General features: G+C 44.3%; 1 protein-coding gene across 5 annotated transcripts in view; it reads left to right on the forward strand.

Moving 5' to 3' along the window:
- VAPA (VAMP associated protein A) overlaps window positions 1-23,491 on the forward strand; it is a 194,759-nt gene that overhangs the window by 133,808 nt on the left and 37,460 nt on the right. For all 5 annotated transcript variants that reach the window (XR_004538374.1, XR_004538375.1, XM_033934078.1 and 2 more), the window contains exon 4: window positions 19,023-19,103. Coding sequence is in view for 3 of the 5 variants with exons in the window: in XM_033934078.1 (XP_033789969.1) it covers window positions 19,023-19,103 (81 nt within the window). In the remaining 2 variants the exon portion in view is untranslated. The remainder of the gene's footprint in view (window positions 1-19,022; window positions 19,104-23,491) is intronic.

A 23,491-nucleotide genomic window follows, 5' to 3' on the forward strand; every position in this document is an offset into this window, starting at 1 on the left:
TCTAGCGCTCCTAGTTACACATGACTGACCAAGGTGGCCGTGGTATGCTGAGTTGATTCAGTTCCAGCAGGATCAAGGACTCCGGCTACCTTGTCATTTTTGCTTCCTCATGCAGGGTCGAATTGCGCTGCAGGATCCGGACCGCTTTGGTCTTATGGCATTGCTCTTAAGTGCACAGCCTTGTCTAGCTGGGGCTATTCTTTGGCGGTGATTGACAAGTTGCTTCACAACAAACAGAAGTTCACAGGGGTGGCCTATATGAAGGTTGGAGTTGTGGCCATGCCTGGTGCACCCTGAGTCAAGTGGACCCATCTGTTCCATCGATTCCTCATGTCCTGGAGTTTCTGCAGGATGGTCTGATGAAAGGCCTAGCAGTAGCTTCACTGTGGGTGCAGATTGCTTGTCTTTCATGTATGGGCTCTCCCTCTTTAAGGGGCTCATTGACAGCTCATCCGGATGTGGCTCGTTTCCTGCAGGTATTCTGCGACTTAGGCCTCTGTTGCACCTATTTGGTCCCACTTAGACTCAGCTACTCTGGTTCTCATCTCTTTGGCTTGTCCACTATATGAGCCTTTGGAGCAGGTGTTCTTTATGGATTTTACTATCAAGGCTATTATCTCAGCCCGTGGAGTTTTGGAGCTTCAGGCTCTCTCTTGCCGGGATTCCTTTATACATATTGTGGATTCCAGTGTGATGCAGCGCACATAAGAATGGCCGTACTGGGTCAGACCAATGGTGCATCAAGCGCAGTAGCCCATTCTCAAGGCCAATCTAGGTCCCTAGTACCTGGCCAAAACCTAAATAGCAGCAACAATCCATGCTACCTATCCAGGGTAAGCAGTGACTTCCCCATGTCTTTCTCAGTAACAAACTATGGACTTTTTCTTCAGGAAATTGTCCAAACCCTTATTTTTTTTTAATATAATATTTCTTTATTGGGCAAAACCAACATCATACAGTGACCAGAAAAATACAGAAACACATCTGTAATACAAGGTCACCCGCCTTCCCAAACGAAGCAGGCAGCAGACACAAAACCACAAGACAGCAAAAAGCAGATGGTAAAATGTCAATACATGCCCAATACAGGATTTAATAATAACCCTCCACAACCCTCCCCCACCAACAACAAAAGCAGAAAACAAGGTCAAAGGCAAAGTCCAAATGTCCCAACCCACTCACCCCAAACACCCCCCCCCTCCCAGACCCATGTGTTAAGCAGCTGAAACTAGAAACGTAGGAAAGGAATGAAAAGAGATGAGACAAGAGAAAGAAAGGAAGAAAACAAAAAGAAAAGGTAAACACACCAGGAGAAGAAAAGTGTCAAAGGAAGAGACCAGGAACTAGTCTCCCCGGCAAACTCAAAAGACAGAATGAGACCCACCGGAGCAAACCTCACCAAAGGGGAGGTGGTCCTTCATACCCACGGGGCACATCAGAACTGAAAAATTCAGCAATTCAACAATAAACTCCGCTCCCGATGCGGAAGAGTCAGCCAGTACCCCTCCCAGACGTCTTGAAATTTGATCCAAAGGCTCTCAACCTGTGTCCCTGCTACTCTTCGCTCTAACAGAGCTAAATCAAAAAGCGATAAATGCCACTGAGAGAAAGAAGGAGCATGCTGTGACCACCAAGAGACCAAGATGGCCCTCTTAGCCAAAAGGAGAGCCTTAGAGACCAGCAACCTCTGTTCAACCGAACAACATGAAAGGGCATCACCATCATAAAAAAGAGCAATAGCAGGGGTACATACAGGTAACAAAGTGCAGATGGAGGACAAAAAAGCCCACACTTCTAGCCAAAAAGGCTGGATCAACGGGCATGCCCAAAATATATGCCCCAATGTGGCAGGGCTCAAGGAGCACTTGGGACAACAAGCGTGTGCAGCAAAATCAGCACGATGAGCTCTCTGCGGGGAGATAAACATTCTATGTAAAAATTTATATTCCTGCTCTCTATGAAGCATGTTATGGGAAAGAAAATGCAAGAAAACAAACAGTGGGAAATCATAGTGGGCATAATAATGCACCCCAAATCAGCGCTCCATGCCCCAGCCAGCAGATCAGCCTGTGCAGTAGACGAAGGAGACTGCAAGGCACTGACAAAGAAGCGAAGACGCGGAGCTGAGTCCTCCCACACCGCCAAACTCTGACCCAAGCTCTGAGCTACCGATGCGCTTAAGGGTGCCCGAGCAAGACTCAGGATGTAATGGCGAAGTTGTAAATAGCTAAAGGCATCCACGCTGTCCAACCCATATAAAGACGCCAGCTCAACCGAGGATCCAAACCCTTCTTAAAACCTAATCTAATCTTCTATTTGTGTGTCGCTCATACGCTATCTGCTCTTACCACACAACCTCTGGCAATGCGTTCCAGAGCTTAACTGTTTTCTGAGTGAAAATATATTTCCCTCCTATTGGTTTTAATAGTATTTCTCTGTAACTTTGAGTGTCCCCTAGTCTTTGTAATTTTTGACAAAAGTGAAAAATCAATCCACTTGTACCCGTTCTACTCCATTCATGATTTTGTAGACTTCAATCATAAATCCCCTGAGCCTTCTCTTTTCCAGGCTGAAGAGCCGTAACCTTTTTAGTCTTTCCTTATACGAGAGGAGGTCCATCCCTTTATCATCTTGGTCACTCTTATTTGAATCTTTTCTAGTGCTGCTATATCTTTCTTGAGGTAAGGAGACCAGAATTAAACGCAATACTCCAGATGAATTTGCACCATGGAGCAATACAGGGACATTAGTCTTGTTAACCATCCCTTTTTTAATAATTCCTAGCATCCTGTTTGCTTTTTGGCTGCCACTGCAGCACAATGGATCAAAGGTTTCATCATATTTTCTACAATGACACCCAGATCCTCATTGCAGAGTTTCCTTTCAAATGAAAGACTTGACTCGTGCGCATTTACATTACGTAGGTATTTAAACGTGTCTATTGTATCCCCCCTCTCCTGCCTTTCCTCCAAAGTATACAGATTGAGATCTTTAAATCTGTCTCCATACGCCTTATGATGAAGACCCTATACCATTTTAGTAGCCTTCCTCTGGACCGACTCCATCCTTTTTATATCTTTTTGAAGGTGCGGCCTCCAGAATTGTACACAATATTCTAAATGAGGTCTCACCAAAGTCTTATACAGGGGCATCAATACCTCATTTTTTTACTGGCCATACCTCTCCCTATGCAACCTAGCATCCTTCTAGCTTTCGCCGTCACCTTTTCAACCTGTTTGGCCACCTTAAGATCATCACATACAATCACACCCAAGTCCCGCTCTTCTGTCATGCACATATGTTCTTCACCCCCTAAACTCTACTGTTCCCTCGAGGTTTTGCAGTCCAAATGCATGACCTTGCATTTCTTAGCATTAAATTTTAGCTGCTAAATTTCAGACCATTCTTCAAGCTTCGCCAGGTCTTTCTTCATGTTATTCACACCATCTGGTGTGTCTACTCTATTGCAGATTTTGGTATCATCTGCAAAGAGGCAAATCTTACCTGACAACCCTTCAGCAATATTGTTTATAAAAATGTTAAAAAGAACAGGCCCAAGAACAGAACCTTGAGGCACATCACTGGTAATATCCCTTTCCTCAGTGCGATATCCATTGATCACTATCCTCTGTCAACTTCCACTCAACCAATTCTTGACCTAGCCCATCACTTTGGGACCCATCCCGAGGGTACTCAGTTTATTTATTAGATGTCTGTGTGGAACACTGTCAAAGGCTTTGCTAAAATCTAAATACACCACATCTAGCGCACATCCTCTATCCAATTCTCTGGTCACCCAGTCAAAGAAATTGATCAGATTTGTCTGACAATACCTACCTCTATGAGGACAAAGCAAATGTGCTAAACAAATACTTCTGTTTGGTATTCACAGAAGAAAAACATGGAAGATGACCGCGACTGGTTAGCAAAGTTACACCTGAGAATGGAGTGGATACCGCACCGTTCACGGAAGAAAGGGTGCTGGTCTTTGACCAGAGGGCCGCCGTGTGAGCGGACTGCTGGGCACAATGGACCACCGATCTGACCCAGCAGTGGCAATTCTTATGTTCTTAACAACTTGAAAAACTGAAGGTGGACAAAGCTATTGAGGGAGCTCCGAGAGATTCTGGCTTTTGACACAGTAAATGTAGATTTGGTACTGTTGAAACTATTCAGTCTTGGTTTGAGAGGGGAGGTTTATTCTTGGTTTGTTTCTTATCTACATGGGCATTCTTTCAGTGGAGGGAGATCTTGCTTCACAAATTTGCTTGATTTCTTTGAAGGTGTGAATAAATATATGGATAAAGGTGAGCTGGTTGATATAGTGTGTCTAGATTTTCAGAAAGCTTTTGATAAAGTTCCTCATGAGAGGCTCCTGAGAATATAAGTGGGATGAGTGGGATAAGTGGCAAAGTTCATTTGTGGATAAGGAATTGGTTATCAGATAGAAAACAGAGAGTAGGGTTAAATGGTCATTTTTCTCAATGGAGGAGAGTAAACAGTGGAGTGCCGCAGGGGTCTCTGTACTGGGATCGGTGCTATTTAACTTATTTATAAATGATCTGGAAATTGGAATGATGAGTGAGGTGATTAAATTTACAGATGACACTAAACTGTTCAACATTGTTAAAACGCATGCAGATTATGAAAAATTGCAGGCTGACCTTAGGAAATTGGAAGACTGGGCATCCAAGTGGCAGATGAAATTTAATATGGACAAATGCAAAGTGATGCACATTGGGAAGAATAACCTGAATCACAGTTACCAGAAGCTAGGGTCCACCTTGGGGGGTTAGCGCCCAAGAAAAGGACAATACGATGAAACCTTCCGCCCAATGTGTGGCGGCCGGCCAAAAAAGTAAACAGGATGCTGAGAATTATTAAAAAAAGGGATGGTTAACAAGACTAAGAATGTTAATAATGCGACCTCATTTGGAATATTGCGTTCAATTCTGATCTCCTTATCTCAAGAAAGATATAGTGGCACTTGAAAAGGTTCAAAGAAGAGCAACCAAGATGATAAAAGGGATGGAACTCCTCTCGTATGAGGAAATACTAAAACGGTTAAGGCTCTTCAGCTTGGAAAAGAGATGGCTGAGGGGAGATATGAATGAAGTCTACAAAATTCTGAGTGGAGCGGAACGGGTACAAGTGGATCAATTTTTCGCTACATCAAAAATTACAAAGACTAGGGGCTCCTTTTACAAAGGTGTGTTAGGGTCTTAACGCACGGATTAGCGCGTGCTAGCAGTTACTGCCGCCTCTTGAGCAGGCGGTAGTTTTTCAGGTAGCGTGCGCTAGACATGGGGGAAGCCACTGCTTGCCCTGTATTGGTAGCATAGAATATTGCTACACCTTGGGTTTTGGCCAGGTACTAGTGATCTGGATTGGCCACCTTGAGAATGGGTTACTGGTCTTGATGGACCATTGGTCTGACCAGTAAGGCTATTCTTATGTTCAGCATGGTCAGGAATTGTCCACAGAAAAAATAATGAAAAAAGGGGTGCCTCTTGGTTCTGCGCTGTCTTCATTGTTGTTTAACATATACATGATTACTTTGAGAAAGTTATTTTGTTCCTTAAGAGTAGAATACTGCCTGTATGCAGATGACATCTTGTTCTTTTTCCCCATAGGGAATTTGTAGAAAACAGGTTTAAATTTGAATAGCTATATGCATGAAATAACGGTGTGGATGGGGTAGCATGGCCTACAGCTAAATATGAAAAAAATTTGGTTTTGATTGTGGAGGATATTGGTATTGTAGGTAGTCTGATATTATTTACAGTTATGAGCACACAACTACTGGTAAAACCTGAGATGTTTGACCTTGAGGTATGATTGGATTCTCAGCTCTCTATGAAACATATAGCTAAAGTGGTGCAAGGAGGATATGCACAAATTCATATCTTACTTAGATTAAAATTGATGCTCCTGCCTGTGGATTTTCGCTCTGTTGTTCAAGCATTATTGCTATCTCGAATTGATTATTGCAGTCTTTTGTATCTTGGATTATCAAAGAAAACATATAAACCTGTGCAACTTCTAATGAATTCAGCGGCTAGATTGATAATGGGTATTCATAGGATTGCCCGTATTACTCCAATCTTAAGAGCCCTACACTGATTGCCTATTTAGCAGAGAATTTGCTATAAATCTCTATCAGTTGTGCATCAAATATTGTACTCCTCTTCTCCTACTTGCTTTCAAAGCTTTTGGGAAGTTTTATCAACCTGTAAGATGTTTAAGATCTGAGGGAGGGAGGGATGTTGCTCATCAGTTTAAAAGAAAATGGGAATCGCTATATAAAATCTAGAATATCTGTTTTCTCGATTGCCGGTAAGAATCTCTGGAATTCAATTCCAGGTATAATGAGATTATGCAAAGATTGTATGTCTTTCAAGAAATTGTTAAAAACACAGTTGTTTGTGGACGCCTTTCTCTAGCTCTGTGGTTATTATTTATTTTAGATTTAAACAATTCTGTATTAAGGAAATTTTGTGGGAAAGATTATTTTATTTGTTCACTGCATTTTATAATGTCTGTTTATGTTTGAAATTGTGGATGTAAATGCTTTGTACATCGCTTAGATTTAAGCGATTCATAAATATTTAAAATAAATATTTGTTCAATAAATCTTTAGAGACTGGAGAGGTTCCGTGGGACTGGAGAAGAGCGGATGTGGTCCCTCTTCACAAAAGTGGTTGCAGAGATGAAACGGGAAACTATAGGCCAGTAAGCCTCACTTCATTTATTGGAAAAATAATGGAAACGTTGCTGAAGGAAAGGATAGTAAAATTCTTAGAATCGAATGGATTTACTAAAGGTAATTCGTGCCAAACAAATCTGATTGAATTCTTTGACTGGGTGACCAGAGAATTGGATCAAGGACATGCGCTAGATATAATTTACTTAGATTTCAGCAAGGCCTTTGACACAGTTCCTCATAGGAGGCTCTTAAACTTCGTGGGCTGAAGTTAAGACCCAGGTTCATCTGTAGTAGGCTTGAGTGCAGGCTGTGTGGCCCCTTGCAGTTTTTGTCCAGGATCAGGGCTGAATGCTTTCTTGCCCCCATTTTGCGGGTTCTGGTGAGGGTTGAGCTCTTGCCAGTATGTCGGGCCTGAGAGGCAGTCAGAAGACACAAGCAATCCAGATTCCAGGCTTGTTGAGGCAGAGGTTTTTCCTGTAAGCTGTTACCGTGTTTCCCCCATTATAGGACCTCCTCCTTTAGTAAGACACCCCCCTTTTTTTCCCCACCTGGGAAATATAAGGCCCCCCCCGAAAATAAGGCACTATTTGGCAAGCACCCCCACAGCCTCCCAACCACCCCCATCATGTAGAAGCTCCTACCGGTGTCCTGCTGCTTCCTCTTGGCGGTCCCGACACGATCGGGGCAAGAGGGAGCTCAAGCCCTCTTGCCCCAGCCAACCGCGGCACCCCTGACACGATCGGGGCAAGAGGGAACCCAAGCCCTCTTGCCCCCCCCCGACTCCCCAACACTATCGGGGCAAAAGGGAGCCCAAGCCCTCTTGCCCCGCCGACTCCCCAACTCCCCGACAATATCGGGCCAGGAGGGAGCCCAAGTCCTCCTAACCCTGGCGACCCCTCCCCCCCCGCTAGTTGTTCGGGCCAGGAGGGAGCCCAAACCCTCCTGGCCACGGCACCCCCTACCCCCATCCCGCACTAGGTACATTACGGGCAGGAGGGATCCCAGGCCCTCCTGCCCACGACGCAAACCCCCCTCCCTCCAACGACCGCCCCCCCCCAAGAACCTCCGACCGCCCCCCCAGCCGACCCACGACCCCCCCTGGCCGATCCCCACGACACCCCCACCCTCCTTCCCCGTACCTTTCTGTAGTTGGCCGGACAGACGGGAACCAAACCCGCCTGTCCGGCAGGCAGCCAACGACGGAATGAGGCCGGATTGGCCCATCCGTCCCAAAGCTCCGCCTACTGGTGGGGCCTAAGGCGCCTGGGCCAATCAGAATAGGCCCGGGAGCCTTAGGTCCCACCTGGGGGCGGGGCCTGAGGCACATGGGCCCAACCCGACCATGTGCCCAAGGCCCCGCCCCCAGGAGGGACCTAAGGCTCCCGGGCCTATTCTGATTGGCCCAGGCGCCTTAGGCCCCACCAGTAGGCGAGCTTTGGGACGGATGGGCCAATCCGGCCTCATTCTATCGTTGGCTGCCTGCCGGACAGGCGGGTTTGGCTCCCGTCTGTCCGGCCAACTACAGAAAGGTACGGGGAAGGGGGGTGGGGGTGTCGTGGGGGTCAGCCAGGGGGGTCGCGGGTCGGCTGGGGGGGCGGTCGGAGGTTCTTGGGGGGGGGGGGTCGTTGGGGGGAGGGGGTTTGCGTCGAGGGCAGGAGGGCCTGGGATCCCTCCTGCCCGTAATGTAGTGCGGGGTGGGGGTAGGGGGTCGCCGTGGCCAGGAGGGTTTGGGCTCCCTCCTGGCCCGAACAACTAGCGGGGGGGGGGGGGTCGCCAGGGCCAGGAGGACTTGGGCTCCCTCCTGGCCCGATATTGTCGGGGAGTTGGGGAGTCGGCGGGGCAAGAGGGCTTGAGCTCCCTCTTGCCCCGATCGTGCCGGGGGTGCCGCGGTTGGTTGGGGCAAGAGGGCTTGAGCTCCCTCTTGCCCCGATCGTGTCGGGGGTGCCGCGGTTGGCTGGGGCAAGAGGGCTTGAGCTCCCTCTTGCCCCGATTGTGTTGGGGAGTCGGGGGGGCAAGTGGGCTTGAGCTCCCTCTTGCCCCGATCGTGTCGGGGAGTCGGGACCGCCAAGAGGTAGCAGCAGGACACCGGTATAAGCTTGTACATGATGGGGGGGGGTCGGGAAGCTGTGGGGGTGCGAGCGGTCCTTCAGGGTGGGGGTGTGGGTGGGAGTGCGTGCGAGCGGTCCTTCGGGGTGGGGGTGCGAGCGGTCCTGCGGGGGGGTGAATCGGACGTCGGGGGGGGGCATCAGGCTTTCAGGGTGGGGACAGGACTTCAAGGGGGAGAGGAGAGTCGGGGCGGGCGAAAGGAGAGTCGGACGGCGACGGGAGAGTCGGGCAGCATGCGCGGTATACGGGTGTGCGCGGTATATAAAAATTTCTGTACATAAATTTGTGTTTTTCGCGCGCTATACCCGTGTGCGCGTTTTACACGGGTGCGCGTTATCTACGTGAAAATACGGTACTTGTAGTGATACCGTACATAGTGATGCTGCCATCTAGTATTTTAAAATCAAACTGCAAATCTGTACCGATGCTGTTTTCTAACAGATTTGAAAGCTGATTTCAAGTTCAAACTTTACAAGTGTACATTTACCGTGTTACAGACACATTTCCATAAACGTTAGCTTGCCATGTAAAAGGTAAATAAAAATTGGCATGCAAATCCTTTAAACCAGATTGTTAACTGTAAAATCAAAAATCTGGTTTAAAGGATTTGCATGCCAATTTTTATTTACCTTTTACATGGCAAGCTAACGTTTTTCTCTCCATACTGTTAAGATGGTAACCGCCCATCCCCCTGATTCTCTTGTGCCATTTTGATTCCCCCCTCTGATGCCCTCTGTATCATTTTTAAAGATCACCCCCCCCCCACCCAGGATACCCTAGTGCCATTTTTTATTCTTTTACCCTTAGGCATGGCCACAAAAAGAAAAAGCTACTCTGTGGAGTACAAGAGGAGAATCGTGGAAGATTCTTGGGGCCAAAATCTTGCTGCTTTCTGCAAAGAAAAAATGTTGAATATACGATTGCTCCGCAAGTGGCGAGCAGAGTATGGTAAACTAGTTGAACAAGTGGAAAAGGGAAATTCTAACAAATGCAAGTGTGGATCAGGTCGGAAACCAATATTTTCTGAGCTGGAAGATCTGATCTGTGAATGGGTTGTTGACAGGAGAACAAAGGCTTTGGTTGTGAATAGGGCTCATATTCAAGAATTCGCCCTTGCAATGGCGCCACAGTTTAACATAGCCTTTGAAAATTTCAAAGCATCACAACACTGGCTGGATAATTTCCTTCAGAGAAGTGAATTGTCTTTAAGAAGATCCACGACATTGTTTAGGCTGGAAGATGCTCAAGTGATTAAGCGAGCACTTGCATTCAAGTCCTTTATTGATGAGATTGACTTCTCTAAATACAAGCTTTCCAACATGATTGCTATGGATGAAACTGCAGTGTTTATGGGCCAATCATCTCAAACAACAATTGAACAGCGGGGTGCCTCCTCAGTGTACATTCCCTCCACTGCTTATGAAAGTGCACGTGTGACCTGTATTTTGGCAATTCGTCTGGATGGCACTAAAATCCTACCTCTAATAATTTCTAAGGGCAAGAAGGAAAAGATTGAACGTGTTTCAGGAATTTTTGTCCTTGAAACTGAAAAAGCCTGGGCCACACAAGCTGTTATAAGAAAGTGGGTAGATTTAATGCTGCCACTTGTTATGCGAGGAGGTCAAAGAGGTCTGCTAGTCTGGGATGCAGCTAGCACTCACCGTGCTAAAGATATGAAGTCATTTCTTCATGAAAGAAAAATAGATCAAATAATGATTCCTGCGGGAATGACGGCCTATCTCCAGACCCTTGATATTGCAATCAACAAGCCATTCAAAGACAATCTGCGCATGGAAATTAATGACTACATTGAAAATAGAATGGAGAGAAATCAGCGTGGAAACTTTGTGAAACCTAAACTGCAAGAGGTTGTGACTTGGGTGAAGAATTCATGGGATAAAATCACTGACAGTTGCATTGAACATGCATTACGAGCAGGCTACCTTGATAAGAAGTACTCATTTGAGGATACTGCTATTGCTAAACACGAGAGATTTGGTCCACTGATTGTGAAAGAAATGGAGTCCCAAGTAATTGACCTGGAACCTCAGGGTGTGAGTTATTATGATGATGTTCCAGAAGATGATGACTTGATTGTCATTGATTAAATGTGTAAATGTATCATACTGTAAACTGTTATACAGTAAATGTTTTTCTGGTTTGTGATATAGCTTTTCTGGTTTGTGATGACCTGTACCATATACAGGTAATAAATGTCTTTTTTTCAGCAATAAATGTGTACTGTATTCTTCTTCATGGAAAAATAAGACATCCCCCTGAAAATAAGACCTTGTGCATATTTTGGAGTTTTTAAAAATATAAGACAGTGTCATATATTCGGGGAAACAGGGTAGCTTCCACACTTGCAGCTCCCAGCACACAGCATGGCACAATGAGTAACAGGTTTGACAGCCTGGCAAACCAAATCGGGGGGTTAGTTAGATTCCCCCATCTCTAAAATCCTAAAATCATTATTTTAAATTTTTTAATGTAGCTCCCCCGAGCTGTTTTTGGCACTAAAATCACTGCCACAGTGGCCATCTTGGATTTCTCAGTTTGAAAACAAAAACCTATATCTATCTCAAAACGCCTTGTTTTTGCTTAAAAACAGGTGGGATGAACTCGGGCCAGGATACTTTGGATTAATGCCAAATTTGCAGTGGATGGCTGTCCAAGGAGTGGGAGCCGCCATCTTAGCCTTATCTGGTCCCTTAGGATTTGTGTGTGTGGGGGTGGGAGGTCAGTACCCAGTCTGTCTGAGGAAGAGGAAAATCTAATCTAATTCTTAGATTTGTATACTGCGCCATCTTCCAATTCAGAAGCTCGACTCGGCTCACACTAAGGTTAGAAATAGAAAAACTAACAACTAATACAATATCCATATACGAGACCAAACAAATCCACCTTGCAAACAGTTGGGTAAAATTGAGTTTAAGTTTCAGAATATAGAAAAAGTTGTGTTTTTTAATGATTTTCTAAAAATTTGAAGGGAAGAAGATATTCTAATCTCAACTGGAAGCTTATTCCAAATGGATGCAAATAAGTATGCAAAGTCCAAATTTGAGCTAGGGAACAGCGCAAGTGCGTCCCTGGAGACATATAGCTGTGATGCAGCTGGAAAACTCCAGAAAGGTGCCAGTTAGCGTCTATAGGGGCTGTCTGAATGTCCTGGTCAGGGGTTACCCCCTGAATTCATTAATATGATGTTTGAAGCTTACATGATTAACCAGGGCCTCATGGAGCCCTCAGGGATTGCAGCCCTGCTAGTGCCAGGAGTTTCTCCCCTCAAGAGTGCAGTCCCCCAGAAGCAGTACCACGTGCAAGTTGGGGAAGTTCAGTTGGAGGACGATGGGGATGAAAATTACTCAATTTTTTTGCCTTTATTCTCCCAGTCAAAGTTCTCTATAGCAGGAGATGTGGCTTCATTTTTGTGGGGGCCGGATCCAGATCTGGTGGGGCCCCTGATCACAGTGAGGACCAAACTGTGCGCAGGCTGTTTAAGCCTTCAGCATTTATGGGGTGATCACGGAGTCCCTCTAGGAACTAAAGCTAAAGACTTCTCAGTCATCTGCCACTCGCTTAAGAGCAGCACTAAAGCACAGACCTCCTGTTTTCCTTCTCATCAAAACATTACTAAAATGCTTACGGATCATTGGGAGGTACTGTAGGGAGCCCCTTTGGGTGGCCAAGGCTATGTTAAAGCTCTGTCTGATGAATGCTGAATTTAACCAACTTTATGTTCCTCCGAAGGTGGAGTCACTGGTGGCACAGGTAGCGAAGCATACCTCCCTTCCCAGTGAAGGCGATGTGGTATTGATAGCCAGGACCGCATATTGGATTTTGTGCACAAAAGGTACTTTGAGGCCATGGTCTCAAGGTTGAAAGCAGCTGTGTTACCGTCTTTTGTCACCTGAGCTTGCCACTCTAAATTGCATCATGATAGAGATGCATCTTTGTTGACAAAGATCTCCGGTTTTTAATGTCTGGAGATGCTCTTTATAACCTTTTCAGAGTTGTGAGAAAAATGTCAGCCTACTCTATTTCCACCTGCAGGATGCTATGGGTCAGGCAGTGGGCAGGGGATTCCTCCTCCAAAGTGACCTTGAGCAAACTCCCATTTACATTACATTACGTTACATTACATTACATTAGTGTCTTCTATTCCGCCAGTACCTTTCGGTTCTAGGCGGATTATAAAAGGATTGGTCTGGGCTTACACAGTGAAATTACAAGATTTAAAGAACAGTTACTCTTTGAGAAAGGCTTGGATGATCTTATGGCCAGCAGCGTGCAGGATCGTAAACTGAAATCCTTGCCAGACCTTGAGCCCCTGGGGGGCCAGGTTTCGATAACTGCCAGTTCTCAAGAGGGCCTTCAGGCCAGAGATCATTTCAAAACTCCAGACAAAGATTTGGGGTTGCCTTCACCCTCAGTCTTCAGGATCCTGCTCCATCACAGCTTGGAAGAAGCATTTATGATGCTGAGCCATCAGCTGAGACTCCACGCATTGTGGAGAGGTTATTGGCCTATTAGGGGGCATGGATGACGATCACCACAGATTGTTGAGTGCTGGCTATTATATGGGGGGGGGTTATAAGCTCAAATTCTTTCATCCCCTCCCAGCCCTTTAGGTAGACTACCTGGCAGGGAAGCTGGAAAAAGTGTCAGAGCAACAGTGCAAAGATTGCTAGATCTGGAAGCCACAGCGCCCATACTAGAAGAAAACTCAGTCTCTGGTAGATACTCTATATATTTCATTGTGCCAAAGAGAGGCTCAGAAGACTGGAGGTCAATTCTAGTTCACAAAGCAATAAATAAGGTCCTCAAGATGACGCATTTCTGAATGGAGGTGGTAAGGTCGGTGGCTGTGTCAGTGGTGCGAAGGGAATTACTTACCTCTCTGGATTTGATGGATGCCTATCTACACATTACCATTTTTCCAGAGCACAGGAAGTATTTGTGGTTCCATGTGTTGGAGAAATACTTCTAGTTTGCAGCACTGCCCTTCGGGCTGGCCATGGCACCATGAACCTTCACCAAGGTAATGGTGGTGATTGTAGCTCACCTATGCAGGACGTGCATTCAAGTCCATCCGTACCTGGAGGATTTGCTAATCAGAGCCCAGTCTGAATCCAAAGACAGACTAGCAGTTCACCAAGTAATTCAGCTGCTGTAGAAGCTGGGCTGGATGGTCAACTTTCGGAAAAGCCACCTGGAACTGGTGCAGAGCTTAGAGTAGAGAATGACACAGGGATAAATTTTTCCATGTACCCGCGGGAACTCATTTTCCCGTCCCGTCCCCGTGAGTTCTTTTCCTGTCCCTGTCCCATTCATGGAAGCTCTGTCCTCATCTGCAGAAGCTTCAAACACTTTAAAATCATAAGTGTTCGAGGCTTGTGTGGTTAAGGCAGAGCTTACAGGAATGGGACAGAGACAGTGACAAAACTCACAGGGATGGGGTGGGAAAATTGAGTTCCTGCGGGGACAGTGTTCCTTCTGAAAGCCTGCAGAGAGAACATAAGAATAGCCTTACTGGGTCAGACCAATGGTCCATCAAGCCCAGTAGACCGTTCTCACGATGGCCAATCCAGATCCCTAGTACCTGGCCAAAATCCAAGGAGTAGCAACATTCCATGTTACTGATCCAGGATAAGCAGTGGCTTCCCCCATAGTCTTTCTAAATAACAGACTATGGACTTTTCCTCCAGGAAATTGTCCAAACCTTTTTTATCAGATACAGGAGTTTGGGAGCATGCCCATTCTGACAACCTGGCAGCACTTGCAGGTTCTAGGATCAGTGGTTGTGACTATGATTGTAGTCCCCTGGGCAAGGGAGCATCTGCTCCAGGAGATGCTTCTTTCCTAATGTTGCACGCAGAGAGATGCGCTTCACCAGCAACTTCCGTGAACAGCAGAAGCCCACACAAGTCTAGTCTGGTTGTTGAAACCACAATCTTTCAGCACAGGGGTTCCCTTCCGCATATCTTCCTGGGTGACACTGATGATGGATGCCAGCTTTATAGCTGAGGAGCACATTGCGAGGAGCGTCTAGTTCAGGGTCACTGGTCCCCTTTCCAAAGGAAGTGGCTGATCAGCTGTTTGGAACTTGAGCCATCCACCTGGCGCTGCAGGAATTTCGGAGTGTGTTACAGAACAAAGCGGTTCAAGTCTTCTCAGAGAACGCAATGGAGGTAAGCCTATGTGAAATTCCAAATCACAAGAAGGAAAACCAGATTGTTCAACTAATGTAAATCGTGCTTGGTCTGAACAGTCTGTATATGCAATCTTATTTATCGCAAGATCTCAAACACCCAAAGCACTTCTTATATAATTTTTTGTGCTTTTGCTGGGGTTGGATATTCATCATCGGTCTTTGCGTGAATATTATTCTTATTCAATGCGGGCATAATAGTTTTTTACTGCATCTATGTGGTCAGCAAATGTATTTAAGAAGAGCACTTATCTTTTCAGCCCTAAAATGCTAGTCTGCACTTGGAAGCCCAAATGCTGTTTCAGTGGGTGGGGGGTGAAAAACCCAAAACCCATCTTCTGGCACTCTCGGTGGTGCATGTAGCAGGAGTGGACAATGTGCAAGTGGATTTCCTCAGCCAGAAGACCCTGGATCCCAGGGAGTGGTCCTTGTCTCAGGAAACCTTCACCTGCATAGTGAATTGGTGGGGGTGGGGATATCTAATATTCGATCTGATGGCATTGGCTACCAACAAGAATGTGGTTTGATTCCTCAGTCGAAGACGCAAGCTGTGAAGCAAAGGCCTGGGTGTCCTAGTCCAATCCCATCCAGAGGCAGGTCTTCTACATGTCTTCCCTCTATGACTTATGATAGACCTTCTTCTGCACAGGATCATGGAGCACCAGTGGATGGTGATTTTAGTAGCAGTGGTCTGTCTGCAAAGGGATCAAAGTCTCAAACTTTTCTGTTATCTTTGGCTACTCATGCACGGTCCAAATGCCCTTCAGAAGCCAGAGCACTTTGTTCTTACGGCACTGGTGTGTAAAGGCTATTCGGAGGGAGTGGTCTCCACAATTTTAAGGTATAGAAAAATGTCAACTGTGGCAGCATAAGCAAAGATCTAGAAATGTTTCCAAGTTTCTAGGTTTATTTAAAATTTACTATCCCACAACAAGGGCAAGCCTTCTGGGCAGCTTACTGTAAGGTTTAGCCTCTCAAATGTAAGGTTTGGAGGGGGTAATGTTGAGGTGGCCTTACAATCTGCCAGGTCCCGTGTTCAATACCCTCGTTGAAGATTGAGTAGGAAGTAAAATTACTGACAAAGACCACTAAGAGTGCTTGCATAAAGAATATATATATTGTGCAGAAATAAACTTAATATTACAGAAAAGCAAGATTCATAAAGATTACAATTAAGCATTACAATTAATGAGAGAGAAAAGACAGTTTACCTGCCTTACAGAGTTCAGAGGAAAGACAGAGAAGAAGGTGGTGATGTTCCAGACAGAGAGGGGGGGGATTTCTAATCTCCCATATTTCTACATTTGAGACTTGTTCTAAAAATAGAATCTATTGAAATTAATTATCCATATCTTTTGTAAACTGTTTGAAGCAATGGTTAGTTTAATTGATAAGGAAGGTGAGTGTGATGTGAGAGACTGGAGAAGAATAGAGGACGAACCTGTCCCTTATAGACTGGAGTTAAATGTAATTTCCAGTATGCCTCTGCCAATGGTTTCTGATTAACCTTAGCTATCTGTGCCTAATCACCAGATATTAACACATCTTAGCACCTCTTAGCTGTCTTTAGCACCTCTTAGCTGTACCAAGATCCTTTGTTACCTTTAATTTAGGCTATTTGCAATGACATGCCCTAAGATCAGACATGAATTATATGATCTCCCCTAGGCCTTTGCTGACATTGGTTAGGCCAGCTGAAAATGCTAAGGCTGACATCTCCCATACTTTTTTTTTTTTTCATTTTATTCTTTGAAATGAAGGCAAGCTTGCGGGACCCTTCTATTTGGCCTACACTTCTGCAACTGTTTTGTAAACAGCCAGATTGCCCCTCACAAATGCCTCTCATACCTCCAATATTATATCAGCACGTCCCCTTGTCCTGCACAATCTCCAAGCTATGAAGGTAGTTTCCTTTATGAGTTCAAACCTCTGTCTTAGGTTGTACAGTTATCTGGGCGGGTAAACCCAATATGCTATATCTTACCCGTCTTTGAGCGAATGAACAGAGCATAAGGGATGCAGGAAGCTTTCTCAGGAGGTTCAGACATAAAGGTACCAAGATGCCATGAGTATGAGAGAATGGGATATGAGATCATATATTATGTCTGACCCTGGTATGCAATACAATAGGCCATGCCAAATCAACCAAATTAGCAAGTGACTGAGAAGATACTGGAAATTCATGTATAACTGTCTTAAAAGGTAGAGGGAACTTGGTGGGATAGGCGTTGTAAACAGATGTACATGTGTTTCATTTTACAGCAAAGGAAAATCATAAGCTTTACATAGCAAAATTTGTATAATAATTAAGATAACGATAGGGTGATTTAAAACATTAAAGACATGATTTGCAATAGGCGAATACCCAGAGAATAGTTCCCAAACTGAGACGTGAGCGTCTCGTAACAAATTTTCAACAGTTTGTGCAATCTGTCCATTTTCAAAAGTGACGGTATTATTCACTTCTTTGGAGGAGTTCTTAAGTTGTTCAATGTAAGCATGGAGTTTTGTAAAATTCAGCAGCTTGTGAAATGTCTCGTTCTTCATACCAAGAGGGAATGGATGCAAAGCATATGAAATAGAAGGTGTTTAGTGAACTCAGGGGATAATAATTCTAATAGAAATTCTTTATTTTCTCTCTTGGCCATAATCTGGTGAACTGGGCCAGTGATCATGCTCTTTAAGTACCGCGTGTATTACCCACATCTATATGCAGATTGCTCTAGTGTATCGGTTGGCAGGGGTAAAAGAGTTCTAAGTACTTGGAGAGAGGTGCAGCGAAATAGTTGTTCAATGCCCATCTTTACAAACTGGTATGGATGAGCGAGAGATCCAAATTTATAATAATGTGGACCCAGGGCTAGGTGCATAAGCTTATCAAAATCTGCATTGTTCCTTTTGTATTTCCTTAGACCCCAGTGAATCAGTATATCAGTAGCCCATTTGTACTATTCATTTATGTTAAAAGGCATAGGGCCCACTTTCTCCACTATTTTTTCAATGTCACTGTCTTTCATATGTCCCTGCAGCACTACTGTTACTGGTGCTGTGTCACTTATAGGGGCACTATTGGTATTGCTCTGGCATAGTAATGAATTTTCCTCACCTTCGTTTGCCTGTTCTGCGCCTGCAGCTAGTTTACCTTTTCTCTGGCCTGCTACAAAACCTGTGTTCTGTTTCTCTATAAATTGACTACATGGATTATATGGTGAAGGTGACACAGGTGTCGAAGGCAAAATCTATGAGGAGACAGCATTAACCTGTCCCTGTGAGGCACATTTTGACTTTAAATACTTTAATTCTGCCTTAGCCTCTTCTAATTTTTCATTTACAGAAAAAAATGAATTTGTAGCTTGAACAATTTGGGTTCGTAGCATGGATATATTAATTTTTGCCTCATCGAAGTCTTTGGACAACTGATGGCACTGAGTGTTCAAGTCAGTATTTTCTTGTCCGATACTAATAATTCCCCTACATAGGTCTTGAATGAAAAGGCACTTTCGTTTATTTGTTTTCTTTCTAAACTCCTGAGAATGATTAACCATTTGTTTCTGAATATCGTACCATGTGTGTTTTGGAAAATCCTCCTCATATGGGCCACCCTTCCTGCATCCTCCTGCCACCGCCTCTTCGCTCCCCCGGCCCAACACGAAGCGGGGAAAGAAAAGACTGAAGCACCCGCACTGGCCCCCCCGCAACACGCACAGAGGGAGGCGATCGGAGGCGGAGACCACCAGGTAAGGTCCGGGGGTGGGTCAGAGCCGGCACAAAGTTATTTGCGATTTTTCACACTTTGTGGTCTGGCTCTGCCCCTAACCCCCGTGAATACCGAGGGAGAAGTATGCTGTTAACAAAATTGTAAAGTTTTTGTTTAATTATACCTGTTGTACACCACCTTGGGTGAATTTCTTCATAAAGGCGATTAATAAATCCCAATAAATAAATATGGAGTCTTCTACGTTTGAATCTTATTTTGTTAATATGATTTTGTTTCTATAGTGGAAAGAAGCAAAACCTGAGGAACTTATGGATTCCAAATTAAGATGTATGTTTGACATGCCAGTTGACTTTGAGAAATTGGTAAGTAGGTCAATTATTAAGTACAGTATTTTGAACGCCTTTAAAACTCTGTCTGCCAGTATCAAGAATTTCAGTGTGGTCAGGAAATATATCTTCCACTTTAAAAACTTGGGGCATATTGTAGATTTTGTGGTGTCTGGAAAGAATTGTAATTGGATATATTGTATATTTTCTTTGTTGGATCCCTAGAACATTGTGTTACACCATTGGCTCTCAGCCCAGTCCTCAGAGAACACCCAGCTAGTTAGATTTTCAGGATATCTATGATGAATATGCATGAGATTCATTTGCACGCACTGACTTCATTTTTTCTGAATTGGGATTTGATATACCACTTGAACAAGGTGTATTAAGCAGTTTACAATCAGGTACTCAAGTATTTTCCCTATTGTATCAATTTTTCAAAGTAGACATCCTCAAGACCTGGATGGCTGGATGTGTCCCAAGGAGTGAGTTGAGAACTACTATTAACTTTAATGCAGGGAATTTTCAAATCTTGCTAATGGCAGAATAACATTTGCTTCTGGGAATCTGGTTCTCTAAGTTTTGTGTTAAGTGGTACCCTTAGTGAAGGAGTACATATCTCAGTTAATCACTTGAGGAAATCTGTGTACACCTAGATCATAAGGTAGCTTTGAAAAACTGCGGAAAATGTTATATTAGATCAGGGGTGTCAAACTCAAATATACAGTGGGCCAAAATTGAAAACTTGGACAAAGTCACGGGCCAACCTTGACATTTATTGAAAAAATATCTACAATTGAGGAAGCCAAAAGTAGAGAACTAAAAGAGTGTAAACACAAAAGTGGCCAAAGAAGCATCGCGGGCACATATAAACTAAAACCCAACAAAAAATATATAATATAAATAGTGAAAATAAATAACAGAACCTTGCGTGCGGAAAGGTTTAAAAATGCATAAATAAAAAGTCTCTCTGCTGCAGAGCGTGAAAAAAGTATAGCTGTCCTGCACTAACAAGTGTTGCAGTGTGGTGATAGACTACACTCCCCCCTCTGTATTCGCAGGGGTTAGGGGCAGAGCCAGCCCGCGAATAAGGAAAATTCGTGAATAACATTTGGGCTGACTGACCCACCCCAGGACCTTACCTAGTGGTCTTCTTATACTTCTTATACTCCTGCCCCTTGCAGAGCCGTGCTGTGAGTTCCCATTGTAGTCTAGTGAGACCACGGAACTCACAGCATGGGTGCACAGCACGGCTCTGCATGGGGCAGGAGTGTAGGAAGATAGCTTCTGCCCCATGTCACAGCTAGACCACCAGGTAAGGTCCATGCTCTTGGAGTGGCTGCTCACCTCCCTCCTCTTCCAATCGCCCCCTCCTTGCCCCAATTCAAGTCCTGGGGACGGTTCTGGTCAATGCGGGCTGCCTCCGTGCGATTCTCGGGATGGGGGGGAGAGAGGGCGCTGGGAAAAAAATTGCGAACGCCGAAACCGTGAATAGGGAGGGGGAAGAAAATATAAAAACCATCAGCTAATATTTTATGGGAACTTAAGATAATTTAAAATAACCTAGTTGCTTATTAAAAATAAAAAGTATGAAATAAAGCCATGGTGGCCCTTACCTAGTAGAGATAATCTGTAGCGCTCTGAGCTGAGCAAACCGAAAGTAAAACCTGCTAAAAAACACGCCAGCAATTTAAAAAGGAGGTCACATGACAAGTGCTGTAATTACAACCGTAATCATAAGCAAAAGGTGGGACAAAAAAATTGCCCAAAGATCTGAATAAAAAGGTTGGACGCTAAAGAAATCGATGGTCATGTGATGAATTAAAACCCGATTAAAAATAATAAATAAAAATGAAAGGTCTAAAAACAACCAACACACATCGTGAAGATAGTATAGCTGTCCTACATTGACCAACCCGCGGGCCAGCTGTAGTAGAAATTTGGTTATTTTCTCGTGGGCCAAATATAATTACACTGTGGGCCAGATTTGGTCCACAAGCCTGAGTTTCACACCCCTGTATTAGATGAAACACTGCAGGTGAAAAAGCAGAATTTGCTTAACATGACAAAATACATTCCATTTTTCCTCAGTTGACCTTAAGTTTAAGCATGTCCATCAAGGTCTTTCCTTTAATAATCAGTTATTTTCCTACAGTTTATCCATTATTGATTAAATTATTTTAGTCCCGTTACAGTAATTTGGTATGCCTTTAGTTTATCAATCTTAATCGGCAGTTTTTATGCATATTTCTACCCATGTTTGACAATAAGTAAGATATTTGACATCAGATGTTTTGGATACTTTTGTCTTTATACAGTGCCTTGCAGCAGTTTTATTCACCTTTGTACTGTACATTTTTTTCATTTCCTGCTGTCTAAAAAGTGCAATTGGAAATTAATTAAAGTAGGAGTGAGTTTCCATGATCTATATAGCACTATGTTTAATTATAGAAATACTCAAAAAGTAATAAGAAACCTAAAAGTCTTGATTGCATACTTGTTACTTCATAGAAGCCCCTTTTACAGGGACATTTAGGATAAGTGGCTATAAACTTTCCATAGTAAGATTGCACAGTTCTTGGATATTTGTGACAGAATAGTTTAAAGTTCTGTTACCTACTACACAGGAGTCCATACTTTAGCTGTTGATTCTCACTAACCGCAAAACTGTAGAAGGGTGTCAGTTTTAAGATCTTGAACTCCTCTCTGCTGTAGTGGAGAGAACAGCTCCCTATTTAGTTTTTCCTTCTGCAAGCAAACTCAGAAGGTGTGTTCTGATTTGCTGTGCTGCTTTTTGTTCTTTTGGGGTATATTCCATCTTTTGTTTTTTTAAGTTTCTTTGTGGCTTCAGTACTCGAAGGTCCCCTTCTTGGGCTTACTTTGCAAGGGAAAGGACACAGTCCTGTGTGGGTGGACTGCTGTTCCCAGGCCAATCTCATCAAGTACCTGTGAAGCCAGCCTGCTTTTGTGTCCCTTCAAGGACTAGGGATCCATTTCCCTGGGAGCTGTTCACCCACTGATTTAATCAGGGGCTTGATTGCAGGCTGTAGGGCTCCTGTGTAGCCATTTGGGTATCAGGGAGCTAGCTGTGAAATTTCTCCCCTCTGTCACTGTGTGAGGAATTTCGGGGATGGGAGTCCATGGTTGAGGTTTATTCATCTGGCAGCCAGATTTCCATTGATGGTCGAATTCTGACAATATCTGAGGTAGAAATCCTCTCCCTGCATGAAGGCTGCTACAAGCTGATGGGTACCAGAAGTAACAGTCAACACTCCCATTATTCCCTAGAGGGGAAATTGGGGGGGGGGGGGGTGTCTGAAAACTTTATTTTTAAGAGTTTCTTTGGTTCTCCTGCCTCCAAAACCCTAATTGCTATTTTTATTTTTTGATTTAGCCCCAAAGGCCAGTTTTTGGCATGATTTTCCTGACTGCAGCCATCTTGGATTTTTAGTGATTTTTTTTTTTTTTACTTCATTTTTTTTCTCCCTTAAAAACCACTTGATTTGCCTAGAGTACCCATTTCATGGATGCCCCAGACCATTCTAGTCCCAGATCCTGCATGTTTTGCACAGATTTACTGTTGAGGAGTGGTCGTGTTCCATGTGCCAAGGGCCATAAGGGGAAGGGGATGGAGCTTCGGGCTTGCCCCTCTTCAGTCTTCCAAGGCCTTTGAAACCCCGAAATCCTGAAAGATCTGGTCTAAGGTGAAGAGATTCTGCTCAGAAGCTCTAAGCAGTGATGAGGTGAAACGCAAACACATGATGGCAGATGAATTTCCTGTTCCCCAGTTCAGGGTTGTCCTCCGATGCAAGACCTTTTTCCAACTTTGTCAGCCGTTTAGGGAAAACCTACTTAAACAGGACCAGAAAACATTTCACTGCCTATGGCCATCAACGCTATAGAACACTTCACATGTGTGAAATGCACAAAATTTATATAACCAGAGGAAAAAGATCTCAAAACACCCCTAGGATCAAATCAATAGAAGCAGAACTGGGATGACTGGAAGTCTCTTTCCATGCTCCTATTATCACATGGCTCTTCTGCGTCTGTAGATGCCTTGATATCCCTTTCAGGGTCTGGAGATCAGATGGCAGGAGTGGCTGTGGATCTCTTTGATGTTCCCTCAGTACATTGTCTTTTTTAATCAGATTCCATTTCCCATGCTATTTTTGACACCCTTTCTATGTGGAAGCTCGATGCCCAGCAGCTCTCCACCTCACAATGCTCCATTATGTGTGGCACTAATGCACAGACAAACTTTTTTCCTGCTCATCCAGACATCACCTCCTTAGTCACTGAAAAATGGGAGTCATCTGAGGGCTCTCTAAAGGTGGCCAAAGCTATGTCTAGGCTCTATCTTATGGTGTAGGACTTCCAGCAGCTGTTTGTACAGCCTAAGGTGGATTCTGCAGTAGCGTAAG

Source organism: Geotrypetes seraphini, chromosome 2, assembly GCF_902459505.1.
Source record: "Geotrypetes seraphini chromosome 2, aGeoSer1.1, whole genome shotgun sequence".
NCBI lineage: Eukaryota > Metazoa > Chordata > Amphibia > Gymnophiona > Dermophiidae > Geotrypetes > Geotrypetes seraphini.